This window comes from Leguminivora glycinivorella, chromosome 19, assembly GCF_023078275.1.
Source record: "Leguminivora glycinivorella isolate SPB_JAAS2020 chromosome 19, LegGlyc_1.1, whole genome shotgun sequence".
Lineage (NCBI taxonomy): Eukaryota > Metazoa > Arthropoda > Insecta > Lepidoptera > Tortricidae > Leguminivora > Leguminivora glycinivorella.
The window spans coordinates 13,972,456-13,996,229 of record NC_062989.1 but is presented as its reverse complement, the minus strand read 5'-3'; the positions used below and the strand labels follow the sequence as shown (position 1 = coordinate 13,996,229).

Sequence of the window (23,774 nt, the reverse complement as noted above, 5' to 3'; positions counted from 1 at the left end):
CCCTCCCCCTTATGTTAGAAGCAGCCATTGTTCACAATACTACACCCTATCCTATCCTATTCTACCCTAACTACCGGTTGGCCCTACCTAAGCCAGGCCCCCCTACACACAAAAAAAAATCTCCTAACACCCAATAGTGACAGCCTCATTCAAGGTAGCCAACATCTAACGCTCTTTGCGTGGTTGCCTAGTCCACGGTTGAGACCGCCATAATTTGGATAGTTGGACTATAGCCAAGGTCCTCGCAAATTAGTCAGATATGGACTATGGTTAGGAAAACCAATGGCAAAAACCTAACCCCTGCCCATCGACTAAACCCTTTTATTTTGAACTTTCTGACAGCTAATTGTCTGTGGCCATGACTAGATGACATTGACATGACAGCTGTTAGCAAATTCACCTAACTTCAAGTAAAAAAACAAGGCAAAACGTTTATTTCACATGAAAAAACATAATAAATTTTGAAGATGCCGATTCTTGTTGGCGGTGGCGTTGAAGTGGGGGCTTCTCATGGCCGCCAATCTTCCCGCCGCGCCGGTTGCGAAGTGAAGTGGAGCCCGAACGGCTCATGAAGATTGCTACAGCTGTAGTGTGCTGCACGTTGGTGATGACGACGAAGTGGGGTTGCATATGACCGCCAGCCATCCCGCCACACCGTGAGCAGCTGGATCATCTGGTCATCTAGTCGGCCTTGTCTTGATACATGTAAAAGAAATGTGTATGAACGTTGTTCTTTGTAGTCAGGAAATTATAAGGGTGTTGTGACGTATTACTCTATAACTTCAAACAATTATATCTATATATTAAATATTTACAGTTTGGGGTGTGTTTTATTCCACAGTTTACATATTTTCATATAACTTAGCCTTATTGGTAGCTATAGGAAAACATTATGGAATAAATAAGCCTATCAAATAGTTTTTATTCTAATATAAACATTGCATAAATAATATGTATAGTATTCTACATGTTATATATTGCGCCAAAATAATTAGTTCTATGTGTTTTTTTTGTAAATCCTTTTTAATATTAGGGATAGGCAAATGACATTTTCTGTCACAAGTCGTTTTTCCTTTGAAATAATGTACATTTTAGTTCACTAATCACAATTATTCCGTAAGTTCTACAATATAATGTATAATTAAAAGATTGAAACTAAATTTACATTGCCTATCTAATGTAACCTACATATCTAGGAAGATTTACTGCATATGTGTATGATTAAGTATATAGGTATGATGGAGCTGATGTTCACGCAATTTGCGTCGACGCCCATGGTCACCGAAGAGGAGTCGTAGAGTTTCTTGAACAACACAATCTTGAGCGCCCGTTGCTCTGTTGAATGTCTCGCATTCCATTTTTACGTCAATTCTGCACAGCTATATTTTAACTACGGAATGGGTGATAATGAGTATTAGATAATATAAGAAGTATATCACCCGGAATATCTCGTTGTACTGGAGATGATGGTCAATATGTATTCCTTCTCTTTACAGCGTCTTAAGCTTATCGCTTGGCATGTGCTTCCTCGCGCTATGAGGTCGGGGTTCGTTGTCTGAAAACTCTGAAACCGAAACTAGGGGAAACTTTCAGACGTTAGCTCCTCCACCATGTAAGAGAGTCGGCCTATCAGTGGAGAGCATCCAAACATTTAAACAACGCTTTGAATCAATATTTTTTTATATTTTATAAGCTAAATAACAACCGTTCACTCTCAATCGCTGCTTCTATATGAATGCCCCATTGAAGTGTCTGTTTTCCTTGACGTTCTTATACTGTTCCAATTTTAAATCAGGGACTGCCAGTCAGCGACCATGACTGCTGTAAAAGGTTTCATTCTGAATGCGAAACCTCTTACAGTACGCTTCTTGTTAGTCATAATTTGGTCGCGATACTCTCTCCTCGGCGGTGGGGCCTCAATTTACGTGTAGGATATCGTCACTACTTTTAAAAAAAACTTGTATCTTCGTCTGTCAATGAAAAGAAAATTGTAGTAAGTGTGTATGGAATGCATATAGACTGACTGCGTTTTAACTTTGAGAAGCAGCGTGAGATACGAGATTTTTTAAAAGTAGTGACGATATGCGGTCGTGTATGTCGCTCCCGGATAGGCGTATATAGTCACGAGAGGCGTTGTATCTCGCATTCAGACGCTGCTTAAATCATCTGTTAAGATGTAAGACGCCTTACGATGATGAATTTGGTTTTTCTTAGAAACGCGTAACTTTCCAGGATTGCCATATAACAAACCAAACCCAACCTAGATGGCCTTAATAAAAACTCGGAAAAGTTAACCGTTTCAGAATTTTTATTAATGATAATCTCATCAGGCAAAAAAGGGATCCTCTTGGACTACACTTACCCCCTTATTTATAAACGTACTCTAAAGTTATCAAGCCGATAAAGTTCGTTTGTCCCTTTCCGACGTATTGGTGTGATAGAAAAGGACAAACGAACTTTATCGGCTTGATAAGTTTAGAGTACGTTTATGAATAAGGCGGCCCCTTGTATGTATAGTTGCGAAACTATTCCAAGATGGCGTATATTTTTCGTGAGTTGTTTCATCCGATACTTGTGATGCTGACTGAATGATAAAATGTCTACTAGAAAACTTTTGTGACACCTGACAACACTGAAAATCCACTTTCCAAATGAAAAAGTTTTGTTAGTTCTTGGATACATTTTGTCCTGGAGTCCGATTCTGATGTAACGAATTGCTATGAATTTGTAATGTGATAAACTCGCCTCGTAATAAAGGCCTGTTAAAAGCTCCTGTGAAAACTTGTTAGAAATTTCACCATCCGTGCGTGAGAAGTCGACTATGGGATATGGGTTGCATTGTGGTATGGGCGATCCGCTGGCAACCTGTCACTGAAATATAATAGTATCGATTTCTTTCAACCCTTTTAGCCCCACATCCAACAACAACGTAGCGTTGGGCCAACTGTATGGAAAAAGACGTTGGTCCGACGCGGCGTCATGCTTTGCCATACAGTTGGCCTTACACTGAGAGAAAATACAACCAGTTTTCATGTTCGTTCAACAAGTTTTTTGGTTAAAATAGCGCCTACATGCTCTTTGGTTCAAACAACAAGCTACTTGTCATTTGAATCGGCAATATATTTGAATCAACAAGTTGGTTTTATAAAAACAACCTGACACATATTGTTTTAAACATACGTTTGGCTGATTCAAACGGATAAACCGCAACAAGTCGAACTTGTTAAATTCACAATTCAAATTTCTCTCAGTGTACGCTACGCTCGCGAGACGCTAGATGTGGGGGGCTTTATTGCCAAGAATGGCACTGAAACTTGAGAATGGCGTGCAGTGGGGCAGGCGAGTGCGGGTCCACTGCAGCGTCGACTCAGGACACTTTATATGACCTGCAATTGTTTGTCATAGACGCCTCACGGCCCGCTCCGCTGCTCGCCCAATATAAGCGTCTACTCAGGTCTTACGGCCCAGCCACGACATTTGTCTAAGCGCGACAGCGGTGAGCGGCAGCCATACGTGCGAATGAAAAGTCCCATCGCTGTGTCTCGCTCCAATGTATGGCCGCCGCTCACCGCTGTCGCGCTTAGACCAATGTCGTGGCTGAGCCGTTACACTTCATGTTAAAACCAATTCAAACACAATTCTCCCAATCAGAATTGAGCTCAGTACACTCCATTAGCCACACAAGTCCCCAGGTATCAGTATATTCTGAAGTGCAAAAGTTTCTGAGGTTTATGTATAAGTTTAACAAAGAAAACCAACAAATTTATTTTATTGCTTAAAGCTCTTACAACCAACAAAAGCGAAGCGCTTTGCTTCTTCTTTTCTTATGCGCACTGCCAAGGAGTGGAATTCCTTGCCGGCGGCTATATTTCCGAGCTCATATAACCCGGCAACCTGGTAGCCTGGAAGCGCTGGTAGCCTAGCGGTAAGTCCGTGCGACTTTCGTTCAGGAGGTCGCGGGTTCGAACCCCGGCTCGCACCAATGAGTTTTTCACTTAAAGATAAAGATAAAAGATAAAGATAAAAATCATTTATTGTATAAACCATTCTACATATGGCGCCTTAACCTACGTTACAAGAACAACTTACTCTCTAAACATTTAAGGTACTAGATACTGATTACACCTAAAACCAGTTACACAAAGATAAACGCAAAAATAGATGGTGCATCAGTAGAACAAAAAAAAAATAAAAATAAACAGGGATTGTGGAAGAAACATTGGCGCCTGTGTAGTGGCAACAAAAGGACGCCACTCAGCATATGCTATGATATGAGTACCACAGCGCTGGTCTTCCGTAGCGCCCCGGGTTGAGGGGTAGCTTTAGAACTATTACCTAGGTAATGGCAAATCTATAATATTGCAGAGCACAAGAACACAGATATTGAGGGGAACAGTTGTAGTTGGAAATATGCATACACAAAGATACTAGTTATCGAAACAGTTAAGGGCAGGTTTATATAAATTTTGAGATACTGACGTGACGGTTAGGGTTTAACTTTTATGTACCATTATTATTATGTATAAAAGATATATTAAAATAATATTTAATTATAATTGAAACTGTATATTTTGGTTTAATGAGGCAATAGAAAATACGTATAATATTATATTAATAAGAATCCACGGAACGCAGCGAGCAATCTGCAGACTAAAAAGATATTTTTTAAATTTTAATTTAAAAGTGAATATAGACGTGGCATTACGAATAGGAGGAGGTATGTTGTTCCAGCATTTCGTAGCAGAGTAACGAAAACTGCCACTTATGTGCGAAATGTCATTTGATATTTGCCAGTCGCTTTTCGGTGAAGGAAAACATCTTGAGGAAACCGGACTAATTCCAATAAGGTCTAGTTACCCTTCGGGTTGGAAGGTCAGGTGGCAGTCGCTTTCGTAAAACTAGTGCCTACGCCAAATCTTGGGATTAGTTGTCAAAGCGGACCCCAGGCTCCCATGAGCCGTGGCAAATGCCGGGATAACGCAAGGAGGATGATGATAACCCGTCAACCTTCAAATCTAGGGTGAACAGGCATCTTCTGCATAGGGCGCAAAAAAATCATTTAATTGAAGTAAAATAATTTTATAAAACTAATTAGACGGAAAGAGTAGGTATTAGGTAGGTACTTACGTTAAATGGTATCGTACAACGGTCGGTCCATTTTGCCGGCTAGTGCTTATCAAGTACCATTAATATTGGCTTTGTTGCCATGGAGACCGCCTTTTACACTGTAGTGTAATGGTGAGTACTATTAAACACTTTATTTAAAAAAAATATTACTTGCATATCTATCTGTGGTAGGTATAACGAAATATTACGTAGGTAATATTGTCTTCGGTAAGCGCGATGGTTACTTATGAAATAAAACGGACGACCGGTCTGGCGTAGTCGGTAGTGACCCTGCCTGCTATGCCGCGGTCCTGGCTTCGAATCCCGGTACGGGCATATATTTGTGTGATGAACACAGATATTTGTTCCTGTCATGGATGTTTTCTATCTATATAAGTATGTATATCGTCGCCTAGCACCCATAGTACAAGCTTTGCTTAGTTTGGGGCTAGGTTGATTTGTGTAAGGCGTCCCGCAATATAAAAAAAATATATATATTTAATTTTAAATAAAAAATAGAAACTGTGAACACGGATTATATCGCGTATAATAAATTTATAATACATCCCGACGTTTCGAACTCTTTACGGCATTCGTGGCCAACGGGTCACCCGTTGTTTTATTTTAGATATATTACGTAATTAAGTCAAACCATAGCAAAAATAACACTTTGCATCAATATAAGGCACTAATCCTGATAAGCTATCGGTGATAGAATAGAATAGTACATTACGATACAAGTGCGTAAAAAAGGAAGTTCGAAACGAGTGGCGATAAATTAAAATACGACCGAAGGGAGTGTTTTAAATTGACACGAGTTACGAATTTCCTTTTCGCACGTGTATCGTACGACGTTTTTCAGTACAGATGGCTCTCCGAAGTTTCGACCTGGCATATAATGAACCACTTCTCGAACTAGTGCGTAAAAAAAACACCATCTGTACTGAAAAGGATATAAACGAACAAGAGATAGTCGCCCCCGTGTATTACACACTACACACACACTTTACCCTGTAAATACGAATAAGAAAGACTCAGATCACATGTTCGGGGCTTCGCTTCGGCCGATAATTACAAGTGATTTGAGACATTTCTTATATACTTGATTAGTTACGCTTCGGTGTGACAGCCGGCCCATTCATAAGATTCACAACGAATGATGTTCTCAACCGGACTTTTCCAATAATTAAGATCGGACGTGGGACGACTATTGTCTTGAAATACTATTATAGTTATTCCCTCCTTCTAATCATTATACATCGTGTCCTTAACGAAGGCGCGCGCCTTGACTCGCAATTGCATGGTGTTAAAGGTTGTGTTTAAGAAATCTGAGCGTCTTTCTGCATGACATGAACTAGAAACATAATGTTACTCTATTATTCTACTTAATAGTAATAATATGATGTTATGATAATTACCCGTTTCTGTTACTCATATTCTTCTTGTGTTATTGGTATTGTAGGTAGGTATTATTTTATCATGTGTAGGGGATTTATAAGGATGTTGCGGCAAAAAATATCTTTTGACGGTGGATAAAGAAGAAAATAGGCTAGTTTCCTACTCGTAAAATCAGCTTCCTTTTAAGATTTGTCAAAACGATTTGCTAATATGGAATTACTATGAAATACTGAGGAAAGGAAAGGAAATATTTCTCTTTGACTTATAAATGATAATATAAATAATAAATAAATATTATAGGACATTCTTACACAGATTGACTGAGGCCCACGGTAAGCTCAAGAAGGCTTGTGTTGTGGGTACTCAGACAACGATATATACAATGTATAAATACTTATATACATAGAAAACATCCATGACTCAGGAACAAATATCTGTGCTCATCACACTAATAAATGACCTTACCGGGATTCGAACCCGGGACCGCGGCGTAGCAGGCAGGGTCACTACCGACTGCGCCAGACCGGTCGTCTAACTTACCTATTAATAGTATTAGAAATTATGTTTAAACTCTGGTACCTATTGAGACCTGGCGGTCTAGCACAACTTTCACTCGCCCGCGAGTCGACACTTGAAGTCGCGTTTGGACTCGCGCGCGAGAACCCAAGTTGTGCTAAGCCGCCTGGTATTAATGAGAAAACGTGACATTTTTAAGTCTTCTAAAATGTACTGTACCAAATTGTGGCTTAATGAATTTGAAATCATTGTGCGTGCAGCTATAGGGAACTTGACTGTTCTTAAAACAAAATATTTTATACCATGCACGAAATAAAGCATCAGATAATTATTAGAAAAACATGGACAGAAGTTATTTTTAAATAGAATTTCTATTTCATAAGTCAGGTAGAAATATATAAAGTAACTGAATTGACCGTGACGTCACTCATTCGATTTCATATTAATTCCATATTAGCAAGTCGTTCAAATTCGTTTTGACAGTTCTTAAAAAGAAGCTGATTTGACTAGGAGGCAAGTAGCCTATTGAAGTTCATACAGGTGTCCTGACTCGACACTGCATAGGGTGTACGCACGCTAGCCCGCTCCATTGCACGCCCCGCCGAACGTTCCGCTCCGATCGTCCGCTCAGGCCTTACGGCCCAGCCACGACGTTTGTCTAAGCGCGACAGCGGTGAGCGGCAGCCATACGTGCGAATGAAAAGTCCCATCGCTGTGTCTCGCTCCAATGTATGGCCGCCGCTCACCGCTGCCGCGCTTAGACCAATGTCGTGGCTGAGCCGTTACACTTCGTAATCTTCGTATACTCCTCACGGGTGTGATTCAGACCTCACATGCCGAATCACTTATTGAAACCCCCAACCATAATGAGGGCAATTTGTTTGATCCTTAGATTGAATTCCCTATCATTGCCCACCAATTCCTTCCCTTAAGACGATACAGGAGGGGTTAATTCTCCATACGAACGCTCTCGACTATTACCTAACTAGTTTTTGAATATAGAGCAATGATTATTATTATTTTTATCTGTGTCGACCGTTTTGATTTTTTTTGATATTCTTATTTTTAAAGACTCTAGAGTCCATCAAAATTTTCCAAAAATAGCCTTATTGATTATGGCGCAAAACAGGGCATGTAGTCGAATGGCACAAACGCTCATGAAACAAAACGCTCGTAGATATATATCTCTATCGCTCTTGCGTATTGGCGCGACAGAGCCTGGCCCCGTAGCCGAATGGCATTTCTCCGACGCCAAACGAAAGCGATACGCCGCTGGCTCTGTCGCGCCAATACGCAAGCGCGATAGAGATAGATATCTACTAGCGCTTCGTTTCGTGAGCGTTTCGTGAGCGATTGTGCCATTCGGCTAGCCACCCAGACTACCTTTCACACCGTTCCATTTTCGTTTCGCGTCGCAGAAATGCCATTCGGTATTCAAAATTGGTAACAATCACCCAAAAAAACTAAACGGTGCGACACAGATTATTTTATTGTTAAAATTCAGATTCTCAAATTTCGTTACGATTGATTAAGTTTTGAAGGAGGAAACATTCGAGAGCGGAACCTCGATTTTAAAGATTTTTATACGATATCTTTTAACTGAGTTGTTCTGAAGAGACAATTTTTTTTTCGATAAATATAGTTAATTTTCCATTTTAGCATTTTCGATCCTGTAGCGTCTTAAGACCTTTCACATTAACCGCTGAGAGTAGCGAGTGGTTTTGTATTTAGAAATGGCGGAAATACGAATTGACATTTCACAAATGTAATTGGGTAATTTACTGGGGTTTCCAATATTTCTTTTTTGCCGTTTCTTTTCTTTTATTCTATTCAGGAGCGCGATTTTAAGAAAACGATTTATCGACACGTATTGTGCTGCAATTTATTAAATTGTTGGATCATTTAAGAATATATTCAGTATTTTATTCTGATTAGGAAGAAGAGAAATCTTTTGACATCAAGTGTCATTTCGGGGCTTACGCAAAAGTACAAAATATCCGCAAAACTAAGAATTTTGGTCTTTTTGGACTGGCTGACTTACCTATGTAACCTATAAGTCAGCTAGTCCCAATCATAAAGAAGAAAAAACAGGATTTTCCACATTTTAACCCAAATATGTGTATATATTTTTATAATTAAAGGAAAAATTGAAAAAATCACACTTCCGGCAGGACTCGAACCTGCGACCTCTGTCCTTCATCTACATTTTTCCTTTAATTATAAAAATATGTAATATCGCTCGCAGACGTTTCTGCATGATAAAAAACAAATCCAAATATGTGTATAATCGTGTATGTGTGTAGGTAATAATAATATTTGTATTGGTATTTTTGAGAAATTTGTATTTAAGAATGCAAATAGTAATACGGGGATAGTCAACATGATAATCGTACAATTAAGTTATGTAACTAAAACCGAAAGCAATAATAATTACACTTTATTTATAACAAAGAAATATGTCAAAGAGGGCCCCAGGGAAAGAGCTGTGGTGAATACCGGGATAACGCAAGGAGGACGTTGATAATTATAAAACAAAAAAACTCGCACCGAGGGTTCCGTACAAACCTGCAAGGTTTACAAAGTTCATTCATTACGACAATCGCGTTTATGAGGAAATGGGTAGTAAGGTTAAAATTATTAAAAAAAATATATTATGTGATGTAACTATAAATTTATGGTTTTCGTAATTTTTCCTTTATCTATGCTATAAGACGTTGCTTCGTACCAAATTTCAAGATTCTGAGTTCACGGGAAGCACCCTGTAGGTTTTGATTCCCTTGCAAGTGTCGAAAATTTGCGGCATAAACGGCTGTATCTTTTGATTGCGTTGGCTTAGAAGTTTGATTTTTTCACAGCTTCAAGGGACAGTAGACCTGAGTAATTGATATAAATTTCAGCTTCATACCTCCACGCGTTCCTGAGAAAAAGGGTCTTGACAGACGGACGGACGGACGGACAGACGGACAACAAAGTGATCCTATAAGGGTTCCGTTTTTTCCTTTTAAGGTACGGAACCCTAAAAAGTCATGTTTTATTACATTAAAATCATTTCCTATCCCACAGTTATCTTGAGCATAATCTTTGACCCTTTTATTCTCTAAACGAATATTACATATACAATCTTTGCTATAAAGTCATTCACCAAATTGCGCACCTAGAAATAAAACTCCGTCGTCTCAGCGAAACAAATTCCAAAGTAAAATTTGCATCCCCCATTTTTCCATAAAACCCCAAAGTTGTCCACAGCTATCTCCGAATCCATTAGAGATATAACTGATGATATAACTTCGTATAACTTGGTATAACTTTGTATAACTGGTGATTATAACTCAATATTGCGGACCAGCCAAGTACCATTCGGATTTCTTCATTTTATATTCGCTGGGGTGCGATTTTCGTTAGCTTTGTTTAATGAAGTCGCTTAAATGACTTTTGAGATTTGGGATTTCGAATTAGATGAAAACAAAAGATCTGGGCATTTACCATAAGGTTTTAACATTTTAGAATACATTTTGTAGATTTTTGAAGTGGAACTCTTTATAATGCGACTTCAAACTGACAGCGCGTTTTTTTTTTTTTTTATTATGGACTGATCGGCGATTGACCCTAGTCACACCTGATGGGAAGTGAAGACAGAGTCTAAGATGGAGCTCACCGATTCAGTAATAGCCTATTCACTCTACGTTTAAAGAGACCGAGGTCGTATTTCTCTGGGAACACCGATGCTGGGAGCGCATTCCACTCCTTTGCAGTCCGCATTACAAAGGATGAGGCAAATCGCTTTGTGCGGATAAATGGAACACTAACCGCAGCGTAAGTGCGTTTTCACATTATCCAATCCGATATCGGATGTCGGAAGGATTTCAAAGGCAAAAATCAAAGATGGCGGCTTAAATGCAAGGGATATCGGTCCGACATCCGATATCGGATCGGATAATGTAAAAACGCACAAACACTCAGTCAGTGTCACGTTGCGTGAAATGCCGACTAACTCAGTGCGTAACATTCTGTTAGTGTCGTCGCGCTGAACGCGACTCACTCATTCCATTCATTCACTTATTCATTCAATCAGTGACAGAACAGAAATGAATTGGAATGTGTGGGTTTTATATTTAGATCGAGTGCAAAATGAGTTTTGTTTGTTTTTTTTTTTTTTTTTCAATAATTTGAGCAAACAGCAATGTAAAATATTTAAAACTATAAAAAGATGGACGAAACTAAACTCAAAAACGTGATGGTCACTTGACAAAATGTTTTTGAGCGGATAATTATACAAGTTTACTTCATTATTCTACATATTATGTACTTCAGCTAAATGGAAATACAAACAACCGTAACTAAAACCATTATTAGAACTCAGTGAAAATTTTAATACCTTTTGAATAGTAAACTAAAATGTTGCAACATTGTAATTGTGGAAATGTTTAAATGTTACTACCTTTTAACAGATTGTAGTTTCAGTGAAATCGTTTATATTCTGCCGACAATTAATGGAATATTAAATGGACAAAAGTAAATTTCAATTAATAAACCGATTACGCACTCAAAAAAACAGGTAAATTCATTTTGTACGCTTTGAATTGCTAAAATTTACATTTAATGTCGTTAGTTTTGTGAAAAAAACATTTTTTGTAGGTGTTCGAGCAAAGTTCACTTACTACCTAAAAAATATTACATACATACATACAATCACGCCTGTATCCCATAAAGGGGTAGGCAGAACACATGAAACTACTAAAGCTTCAGTGCCACTCTTGGCAAATAAGGAGTTGAACGAAAACGAAACTGTGACATAAAAAAAAAATTGTTCAGTCGAAATTATATAGGTAACTTGTCTTATCCTTACTTTAAAAATCTTTACCCGTAACAATTTGGGCGCCAGAAATGATAATCTAATGTAATGTGTCAGTTAATAGAATAAACGGAAACGAAGAAAAGTCATCTGCTGGATTTTGAACGAAATTTTGATATTGTGGAGTATTAATATCGTTGTGGATTAGAAATTCAATTTTGGCGTATTGTTAGGTATTGTTAGGAATTGGCGGTTTGTTAGGAACGTTATTTGGATGGTAATGCTATTGATATTTCACGTTGTTTTGATAAAGTCGTTTGGGTGAGATACATTGAGTGAATGATTATTAAAGCTATATAGATAGCGTTCACTTTTAGGGCAAGTTTTATTATATTTTATATGGGATTCAATCAATCAATCATTTATTGATAACAGGAGTTACACGTCATTTTAACATTTTCTGCTTACTTAATTTAACATAGGTACATAGTAAACAAGACCAACATAAATAATAATAAGGAAATCAATAAAGGAGAATAGTAACTACAATAATCATCAATTATTCACTTAATAATAACATTAGATAGGTACATTATAGGGAGATACTGTCGAATTAGATTCTTGCAAATCATATAATTGTGCAATTAAATTATAAAATATAAGTTTTAGCAATATTGAATGTCATAGGCAATTGGAATGGAATATACATAGCTACTAGTCATTTGGGTTTAGGAATTCATCTACCGAGTAGAAAGCTTTCTCCTTCCTTAAGCTTTTGATTCCTTTAGGTTATCAGCATTTATTTTATTAAAATGTGGTCTATCAAACTTTCATAGAAAAATAAGATTGTTACCAAGGTATTCCTTTTTATATTTAATCATACAGAAATATGTAAATATTTTGACTAATTAATGATTTATAAAAGATTCCTACTTAGAAAAGAGAGAACAATTTTTTGTAAGCAATAAAAATATGTAAAACCTTATTTGATTTATTTTAAAATTAAAAAAAGGAAATATAGAAACATTCTCACCTCCTACAGGACTCGAACCTGCCACCTACAGCTTTTCCAGAGTATGAGTCACTATATGACCAACTCGACGACTGCTCCAGAAAAGCAGTGATCGCAGGTTCGAGTCCTGCGATTTACCGACATTTTTTTTTTCAATATTTCCTTTATATTAAAAATAATACGTAGATCTCTCGCAACGTTTCTGCGTGATTAAAAATATGCTTTTTTGATATAAACATCCATCCATACTAATATTATAAATGGGAAAGTGTGTGTGTCTGTTTGTTTGTCCGTCTTTCACGGCCAAACGGAGCGACGAATTGATGTGATTTTTAAAGTAAAGAATGTTGACAGGATGGAGAGTGACATAGGCTACTTTTTGTCTCTCTCTAACGCGAGCAAAGCCGCGCTCAAAAATTGTAAAACATAAAAAACTTAAAACATATTCATTCAACTTTACAAATTCATATCCATACACACAACACAATATTAAATTAAATAACTATACCACAGTATAATAAAAAGTACTATCGTACAGTATGGCCACTCTCGCTCCCCTATGAAAGTGCCGCCCACCCCCTCTCGGTTACCTCACAGTTACCACCTGTCAAAAACGCAAACAGTCGACCTGTCATATTTCACAGGGTCCATATTGGCTCATATAAAATTATTTGTTATAAAATTATTGTTTATACCGATTTGTGCTCCGAATGATCATTTCTCATAATTTTACTTATCATAATTTTATTTCATTATTATCAATAGTACTACTATCACTGTTCATAATAATCATTTGGCCGAAAATTTTTAATCATAAATTCTATACAAATATTTAATAACATTCATAATTTTGTGTTTAAGAAAATGATTTATCATAAAATTATTTTAAAAGTTTTGGGGAAGTTCTATGAAAAACTTGTGCCATTTATAGAAACGCGCCTGGAGTTTTTACAGTGACATATACAATTTACATTAAAAAGTCGTTTCTGGTTTGCTCACGGTCAACCTAACACGCTCCTCCTCGCTACGCTCGTCGTCGCACCTAACTGGACTGTCACATGTGATTTCTGTTCTGTTAACAATGATATAACGATAAATTATATTACTCGCAATCGTTATGATCAATAAGTATATAAACATTAACATTAGAATAAAATGTATTTATGATGAATGACATTATGAACATAAGTCATTCGAAGTTACGATAGTTATGAACATAAAATTGTTATAAATAATGATCGTTATAATGTAAAATTGTATGAGAAACATTTTCGGACTACCAATAATCTATATACCAATTTTATATGAACTTTGGCGCACCCTATTTCACACATACAAGCATAGTACGCGTTCACCTACACGAGCTTAGACTGTGTGCTAGGAACGCACCTCTTTCATATATTTGATCGCCAGTGTCCGAGGTGTGACTGACTGACTGTAGTATTAATTCGCTGTATGGGATATAATTTTACTTTATCTAATTCATATCGTTTCTTGTCCCCAGGTGTGAACCCCAAGGAGCTGAAGAACCAGAAGGTGGGCGTGTTCGTGGGAGCCTGCTTCTCCGAGTCCGAGAAAACGTGGTTCTACGAGAAAATGCAGGTCAACGGGTTCGGCATTACTGGGTAAGCATTTTACTACATTAATACACCTCAATCTGGTGTTTAGGGTGCCCATGGGGGTTAGTGATCGCTTACCATCAGTGGCCTATTTCAGAAAAAAGCCAATAGGGATGACGACTACATAAAAAAATGCCATTCTGTTTAGTCCGTCAGGTAGATCGTCCAAAAATACTGAACACATATTTTTCGCTTTTTCTAATTAATGAAAAAATACAAAGATATAGAGCATCAAAGTTACGGAGTGGGGGCTTGTGACGTCACTTCTAAGTAAAAATTGTACCTAGGCGTGACGTCACGCGAAACTTCAACGCACTGTACCGTCGTCATTTTTCATTTACAAGAAAAAATAAAAAATACGTGTCTAAAATTCGTTTTAACCCCCGACGCAAAAACGACGGGGTGTTATAAGTTTGACGTGTCCCACGCAAGACACGGCGTTAAAAACGGCTTTTCTAATTTAAAAAAACCGGCCAAGTGCGAGTCGGACTCGCGCACCGAGGGTTCCGTACAAACCTTATGAGGAAATGGGTAGTAAGGTTAAAATTATTTAAAAAAAATATATTATGTGATGTAACTAAAAATTTATGGTTTTCGTAATTTTTCCTTTATCTATGCTATAAGACGTTGCTTCGTACCAAATTTCAAGATTCTGAGTTCACGGGAAGCACCCTGTAGGTTTTGATTCCCTTGCAAGTGTCGAAAATTTGCGGCATAAACGGCTGTATCTTTTGATTGCGTTGGCTTAGAAGTTTGATTTTTTCACAGCTTCAAGGGACAGTAGACCTGAGTAATTGATATAAATTTCAGCTTCATACCTCCACGCGTTCCTGAGAAAAAGGGTCTTGACAGACGGACGGACGGACAGACGGACAACAAAGTGATCCTATAAGGGTTCCGTTTTTTCCTTTTGAGGTACGGAACCCTAAAAACGGAGTATATGTAGATAGAGCTACGTTTAACAGATATTATCGTGAGCGTTTGTACATTTGGCTATAACCACGTTCCCTGATAATTGATAGATCACCTAAGGACTCCAAACTTACAAACAACTTAAAAAATATCCCATTAAGCGTATAAACTATTTCTCAGTACCCGAAGTCTCCAATTATATATTTCCAAGATTTAAGTCTGCAGGCCAAGTTTTCCGAGCACCTATCCAACCTCACAATCGCTAACGCTTCGCAAGCGTATCCTAGCTAGCCGTCTCTATCACCACATCTCGGACACTAGCGATCAAATCCATACTAATATTATAAATGGGAAAGTGTGTGTGTCTGTTTGTTTGTCCGTCCTTCACGGCAAAACGGAGCAACGAATTGGCGTGATTTTTTAAGTGGAGATAGTCGAAAGGATGGAGAGTGACATAGGCTACTATTTGTCTCTTTCTAACGCGAGCGAAGCCGCGGGCGAAAGCTAGTATGTATATGAAAGAGGCGCGTTCCTAGCGCACAGTCTAAGCTCGTGTAGGTGAACGCGTAATAAATATGGTTGTATGAGTGAAATATGACAGGTCGACTGTTAGCGTTTTTGACAGGCGGTAACTGTGAGGCAACCGAGAGGGGATGGGCGGCACTTTCAGCGGGGAGCAGGAGTGGCCATACTGTAGGATAGTACTCTTTATTATACTGAATCGGTGAGCTCCATCTTAGACTCTGTCTTCACTTTTCATCAGATGTGACTAGGGTCAATCGCTGATCAGTCTATTATAATATTTATAATTTAAAAAAAAAGATGCCGACCGAAACTTTAAACCAAGGGTGAACAGGCATCTTCTGGGCGAGCTCACTCCATCGTAGGCCACGTCTTTGCCTTTGGCTAGTCTGTGGCCAAGAGTAAGCCCTTTTTTTTAAGTAGTTTGGCTCTGTCGTGCCAATATGGAATAGCGATTTAGGTAGCCTGTTACAATAACGACATTAAAGCCTTTATGAATTTTACTATGTCACATACATAGTAAAATTCATAATCAATCAATCAATCATCAATCAAAATATTCTTTATTCAAATAGGCTTACAATAAGCACTTTTAAATTGTCAACAGTGTACAATATTCATCTTATTCTAAATATCAGAGCAATTTATTGGTGCAATAAACAATATTGTTTTAAAACTACATTGATTTAATAAAATGATATCAATCTAAATTGTATAAAAAAATACTAGTATAAAAACTTCTAGAATAAATTCTAAATGTCAAAAAAATTGTGTAAAAATACATTGAATTATCAATATCATCATTAATAAGCTATATAATTAATGGTTTTCAGCAATACTTGTATCCCACAGTGTTTCATCATTCATGTAGTCTTGTGTGCTATAGTAGGCTTTAGAGATCAGTATACGCTTTACATAATGTTTAAATCGATTAAAAGACAGTTCAGTGATGGCATTAGGAAGTTTGTTATAAAATCTTACACAATTACCCATGAATGATTTTTTAATTTTATGGAGCCGAGTGAAGGGCACTGCAAGCTTATGCTTATTTCTAGTGTTTATATTATGTACATCACAGTTTTTCTTAAATTTACAAATGTTTTTATGTACATACATAATATTCTCATAAATATATTGACAATGCACTGTCATTATATTAATGTCCTTAAACTTATCTCTAAGTGAGTCTCTATGGTTCATTTTGTATATTGCTCGAATAGCCCTCTTCTGCAGAACAAATATGGTATTTATCTCTGAAGCACTGCCCCATAGTAAAATACCATATGACATAATGCTGTGAAAGTAACTAAAATAAACTAATCGAGCTGTTTCCACGTCTGTTAACTGACGGATCTTGCTCACTGCAAATGCTGCAGAGCTCAGTCTATTCGAGAGGGTAGCAATATGGGGACCCCACTGAAGTTTAGAATCTAAAGTTATGCCAAGAAAAACTGTACTATCTACCAGTTCCAATTCCTCATCCTTCACAACGACACTTGCTTGTTCATTTTTAGCATTACTCGTTACAAACTTAATACATTTAGTCTTTTTCTCATTTAACAATAAGTTATTAACACTAAACCAATTAACTACTTCGAAATAGCATTGTTTACATTTTCACAAGTTTGTTGCTGACGTTTGACTTTGAAAATAAGGGAAGTATCATCTGCAAACAATACTATATCATGGTGGGTCTTTACAAGATATGGCAGGTCATTAATGTAGATAAGGAACAGGAAAGGCCCCAATATTGATCCCTGCGGTACACCCATAGAGACTAGTGACCCCGGTGAGCGCTGTCCATTCACGTCGACCCTTTGTATTCTATCGTGTAAGTAAGATTTGACTAAATTCAGTGCCGATCCTCTCACTCCATAGTAGTGCAATTTCCTGATCAGTGTTTCATGACAGACGCAATCGAAAGCCTTAGATAAATCACAGAAGATACCCAAGGCATCCTGTGACTCCTCCCAGGCATCGAAAATCTGTTTGATTAGCTCAACACCAGCGTCGGTTGTTGAGCGACCCCGTGTAAAACCAAATTGTTTATTGTGCATTAGATTATTGATGTTAAAATGTTGCAATAGCTGAAATAACACTAACTTTTCAAAAATTTTGCTGAATGTCGGTAACACTGATATCGGTCTAAAATTAGTGGGGTCGGATGTGCTACCAGATTTAAATAATGGAATGACTTTACTGTGTTTCATAAGATCAGGAAACTCACCACAATCAACACTGTTATTAAAGATAACTACCAAGTCAGGCGCTACAATTTCTATTAAAGATTTAACACCATGGACAGAGACTCCCCAAAGGTCACAAGTTTTTTAACATTAATTGATTGAAATGCCTTAATTATATCTGAGGTACTAACATGTTCAAATACAAGGTCTCTACTACATTCTGTGACATTATCTTCTAACAATGTAACGGCAGATGCAGGTGATGAATTTAAGTGCCTAGTTGTGGAAACTGGTATATCAGTGAAGAACTTTTCAAATTCTGTTGCTACTTCTAAATTGGAATCTACAATTTTGCCATCAATTTTTAATTTCAGTTCATTTGTTCTTTGCTTTGATCGACCAGTCTCCACGTTAATTACTTTCCACGTTGCTTTAATTATATCGGAACTACTTTTAATTTTCTTGCTTAAATAATTACGTTTAGCGGTATGACAATCTAATTTAAACTGTTTCGAAAATTGTTTGACATGTTCTTTAAATTCATCACTCGCATTAAACCGCCGTTCCTCATACAAGGCATACAATGCACGTCTTCGTTGATGTAACTCTGCAGTTGCCCACTCACTAAAAACTGATGCATCACTAACCGTGACCGTTTTTGTTGTAAATATCGTATTATAATTTTCCATATATGTGTGAAAGAATGAATTATACATATCATTAGGACTCATGTTTGGAGACAGAACGGGTAGCGCCTGAACTAAACTCTGTTTCATTCTTTCCACGCGGTCCGAGGTTACTGGTACAAAAGTTATCTGTTTTTTCAAGGTATTTTTCCTAGCAGCTTCAAATACCATTAATTGACCTAAATGGTCGGACTCTAAATTGCTGATTACATTTTTTGTAATAGGAAAAATATCTGTGAAAATATTATCTATACAGGTTGCACTAGTAGCAGTCACTCTAGTAGGCTCCATAAAAATGTGGTTCAGATTACATGATTTGAAAAAATTCAACAGCCTACAACTTAATGTCGAATTTTCTAAAATATTTACATTAAAGTCGCCGCAAATAAGTAATTTCTTGCTGGAAGGCGATATTTTCAGTAGCACAGATTCCATTATGCTTTCAAATAATTCAAAATTACTTAATGGCGGCCTATACACGCACACAACAATAAATTGCTCCAATTCTACTGCACTTAGTTCTATAGTCCGTTCAACAGACATGGACACAATATCCTTGCGTTCCTTAAATTTTAACTGATTATTTATTATAATTAACGACCCACCATGTATGGAACAATCGTATCAATAAACGCTTTAATGTACTTGTACTTGTGGCATAACCTAACCACAAGATTAAAATTTTGAAAAAACCCCCGACTGCGACATAGTAGACCGATTTTCATGAAACATGGCTAGAGCTCCCGAGTAACTCAGTTTTCAAACAAAAAAAACTAAATCTAAATCGGTTCATCCGTTCGGGAGCTACGATGCCACAGACAGACACACATACAGACAGACAGCCAGACAGACAGACCGACGGACGGACATACAGACAGACACGTCAAACTTATAACACCTCTTCGTTTTTGTGTCGGGGATTAAAAAGAGTCAGATTGCGTTTCGCAACGTACTCGTAGTTTCAACGATTGTCACGTCGGCTAGGCGGGCAAGCTAAGTTTTCCGGGCCGCTTGACATTATTGGAAGCTACGGGCGCGATTTGAGTCGGAAACTTTAAACTTTGTGTGATATAAGAGCATTATAAGAGTATTTTCAGTTCTTGGTTAAAAGGTTTTTGCCAACATGGAAACATTTTGTACTTAATAAAGAATTTGTTTTTAATGATGGATGGGAAAGTGAGACCAATTTAGGCCATTTCATACCATAGACAATCCATTTTAAAAACGAAAATACTAATCAATAAGCAATGTTAATTTTTGTATTTAATACACTAAAATAAGGATTTCAAGTTCTCCAGAGATATAGCATCAAAATTTGATAATTAACATTCATTATTATGTGTAAGAATGTCGTAGAGTAAGTAATATATTTATTTATTTATTAACCCCCGACGCAAAAACGACGGTGAGTTATAAGTTTGATGTGTCTGTCTGTCTGTTTGTCTGACTGTGTGTGTGTCTGTCTGTGGCATCGTAGCTCCCGAACGGATGAACCGATTTAGATTTTTTTTTTGTCTGAAAGCTGAGTTAGTTGGGAGTGTTCTTAGCCATGTTTCATGAAAATCGGTCTACTATGTCGCAGTCGGGGTTTTTTTAATTTTTTTTTACTTTGTTGAGAGGTTCCCCAAACCTATCAACGGGGAATCGGCTCTAGCCGACCAAAAATCGCTCGTTCGTAGTATGAAGACGCTTACGCGATTCAGCGTCGATAGATTTGGAGAGACCCTAATTCACCTACAATTGGAATTGAAGTTTTAAAATTTCATTTGAATCCAATCATGTTATGGTAGCAATAATATTATCTCATAATTACTTCACAACACATTGTTTCTGTAAAATTTGGTATCAAAGTTGAACAATTTTAGGTCAAAAAACTGGCTTTTTGGTTATAACTTTTGTTTAAATTAGTTTTAATTAAAATCACTCTTGAATGTAATTACTTAGGAAAGTGAAAGGTAAATCCAAACATGTCAATTTCATGTATGTGTAAGACCCTTCACTAAAATCAGATTTCGAAAAAAGTTAATGTGTTTTAAACCATGTTTAAAAAGTCATACAAAAATAAACATTTATTTTTTTCTAAACATGGCTCTTACGTATAGAGATAATACATACATACATACATATAATCACGCCTGTATCCCATAAAGGGGTAAGCAGAGCACATGAACTACTAAGTGTCAGTGCCACTCTTGGCAAAAAGGGGTTGAAAGAAATCCAAATTGTGACATTGCAGTGACAGGTTGCCAGCCTCTCGCCTACGCCACAATGTAACCCATATCCCACAGTCGACTTCTACGACACCCACGGGAAGAAAGGGGGTGGTGAAATTCTTAACCCGTCACCACACGGGGTATAGAGATAAAAGGTTGAAGAACCCATGGCCGTTTGTCTTATAATTTTATCTGTAGTGCACATTTAGAAATTTCAACTCAAAACTTGTCAAAAATCGATGAAAACCGTGTGGAGCCCCTATGTAACTTAGTTTAGACTGTAATCATCTTAACTTCTGAATAGCAGAAACGTCTGCAATCGATGCCACTAGGCTTAGAATAAATTTAAAAGTGAAAAGAAGTTTAACACTCTTACGGTAGATGTCGCTACGGGTCCCATTGACCTTAGTAGTGGAAAATTTCGCTGGCTTGGTTGAAGTCTTGGTGGCTCAGTTGGCAGAGCGTTGGAGTATCGATCCAAAGGCCGTGAGTTCAAGTCTCACCCAAGGCAGACATTTTCCACTTTTAAATGTCATCTTATTTTCAATTTTCGCTATTGCTCTGAATTTAATAACACAAACCAACTAAACCGACTACACATCTCATTTGCGTTACATTAATGCATTTGCACTAAAACCCTTACCCGAAATCTAAAACACACCTTTTGTGTCGCTCACACTCAAATATCACCTTAAACGCGTTAAAATAAGGTGCATTCTCCAAAAGCAAAGTTTGGGTTAGAAGTTTGAATTGAATAGCCAGGGGCCTAGCCAACGGCTCAATTCGCTAACGTGTATCGTAGCTAGTTCTCCCTATCGCTCTTTGTAGTGGCACGAAAGAACCAAACTGAGGCCTGTGGCCTATTAGGTATTTATTTGACAATTGACACTGAAGATTCTGTGACTATTTCTGCGTTTCTTTTTTTTTTTTGGCCCCGGCAAGGCCAAAGGTCGCAGGTTCGAGTCCTGCCGGAGGTGTGAATTTTTCCATTTTTCCTTTAATTTAAAAATATATTTCTGCGTTGATAAGTAACAATGTTACTCAGCGTCAATATTTCCTTGTTGAACAAACTCACAGGCGGTATTGAACCCTTAAGTCTAAGGAGAGACTTCGCCTCCTTATGTGTGTTCTATCGCCTGTACAATGGGTTGTGTTCTGAAGAACTGTTTGACATGATGCCAACGGCCACTTTTCATCATCGCACCGCTCGCCATCGACAGGGCGCTCAATCACACACCTTGCAACCTAAATGGTCGCGCACCGTGCGGTTTCAGAGGAATTTCCTCCCACGAACGCCCCGGCTGTGGAAGGAGCCCCTGCCGAGGTATTCCCGATGAACTACAGTATGGGGTTCTTCAAAAAAGGAGTGTACAAGTTTCTAATGGGTCGGCAACGCGCATTAGACACCCCTTAAGTTGCAGGCGTCCATAGGTTACGGTGACCGTTTTCCATCGGTATCTCCATGGTATTAAAAAAAACAGGCAATTAACGGTGAAATGTCACTGTCGGGCGACAACAGTCCCTGTTGTGAAATATACCATAGTCGAAGTGACAATCACTGACGCTATGTGGCGATCGAAAGGTAGTCTGGCTCTGTCGCGCCAATACGCAAGAGCGATAGAGATAGATATCTACGAGCGTTTCGTTTCGTGACCGTTTAAGCATTAGTGATAGGGAGGATACGAAACGCTTACGAAGCGTAAGCGGTTGAGTGACGTTGGCTAGTTACTCTGAGCTTTTGCCTTCAAGTTGCAGATTAGTTAAAATGGTTTTATAACTCAATATGAAACGGTACAATGGAAGAGAAACTATGAATCAGAAAGTTGTATGAGCGTTTAGCGTTTTATTTATATTAAAGTTGCTAATACGTTGTTTATGAAAAAAACACACCGTAAAGGATTGTTTTAGAATTAAAAAAAAAACATACATACAATCACGTCTGTATCCCATGAAGGGGTAGGCAGAGCACATGAAACTACTCAATTTTTAGTGCCACTCTCTTGGCAAATAAAGGATTGAAAGAAAACGAAACTGTGACAAAGAAACAAAGAAAGAAAGAAAGAGGTGTGTGTTGTGTGTGAATAAAGGATTGAAAAAAAAAACATTTTTTTATTTTTAGGTGATTCCTGGCACTTAAGGCCCACTTGCACCAACCACTTAACTCAGGGTTAGTGGGCTGTCAACTGTCAAATTCCATACAAAATGGTGGGTTAACCCTCGGGTTAACTCTCCATTTTCGTTGGTGCAAGTGGCCCTAAATGGTTTTAAATAACAAAAGTGCCATGTACTTTTAAAATTAATCAAAATTTTGGAGTACCTATTTATAATTTCCCAAATACACATTAAGTACTCGTAATTTTAGATTACTTACTTACTTACTTACTTTGTTGGCACGACGACCCAAAGTGAGTCTTGGCCTCCAAAACAAGAGCACGCCACTTTTCGCGGTCCAGAGCGACCTCTCGCCAGCCCTCGTTAACGCCGAGTTCACGGAGATCTGCTTCCACTCTGTCTGCCCAACGATATTTAGGATGGCCAGCGGGACGGCGTCCAGTTGGACAACCCAGAAAGGCTCTCTTGACTGCCCGATCCTCACCCATAATAATAATAATATAATTTTAGATTAGGGGGAAAAAATGCGACTTATTTTTTATTAATGTTTTTAGTAACCTAAATTTTTGTACACACAGATAGATTTTGGTTGTAGATCCAAATGAATAAAAAAACCGGCCAAGAGCGTGTCGGGCCACGCTCAGTGTAGGGTTCCGTAGTTTTCCTTATTTTTCTCAAAAACTACTAAACCTATCAAGTT

General features: G+C 37.8%; 1 protein-coding gene and 1 non-coding gene across 2 annotated transcripts in view; both read left to right on the top strand.

Annotated features, from left to right (window-relative positions):
* LOC125236250 (fatty acid synthase) overlaps positions 1-23,774 on the top strand; it is a 111,206-nt gene that overhangs the window by 22,016 nt on the left and 65,416 nt on the right. The window contains exon 4 of the mRNA XM_048142936.1: positions 14,329-14,449. Within this exon, the coding sequence (XP_047998893.1) occupies positions 14,329-14,449 (121 nt within the window). The remainder of the gene's footprint in view (positions 1-14,328; positions 14,450-23,774) is intronic.
* On the top strand, positions 21,401-21,473 carry Trnad-auc. The gene has a single exon. It is a non-coding gene; the product is annotated as a tRNA-Asp (tRNA).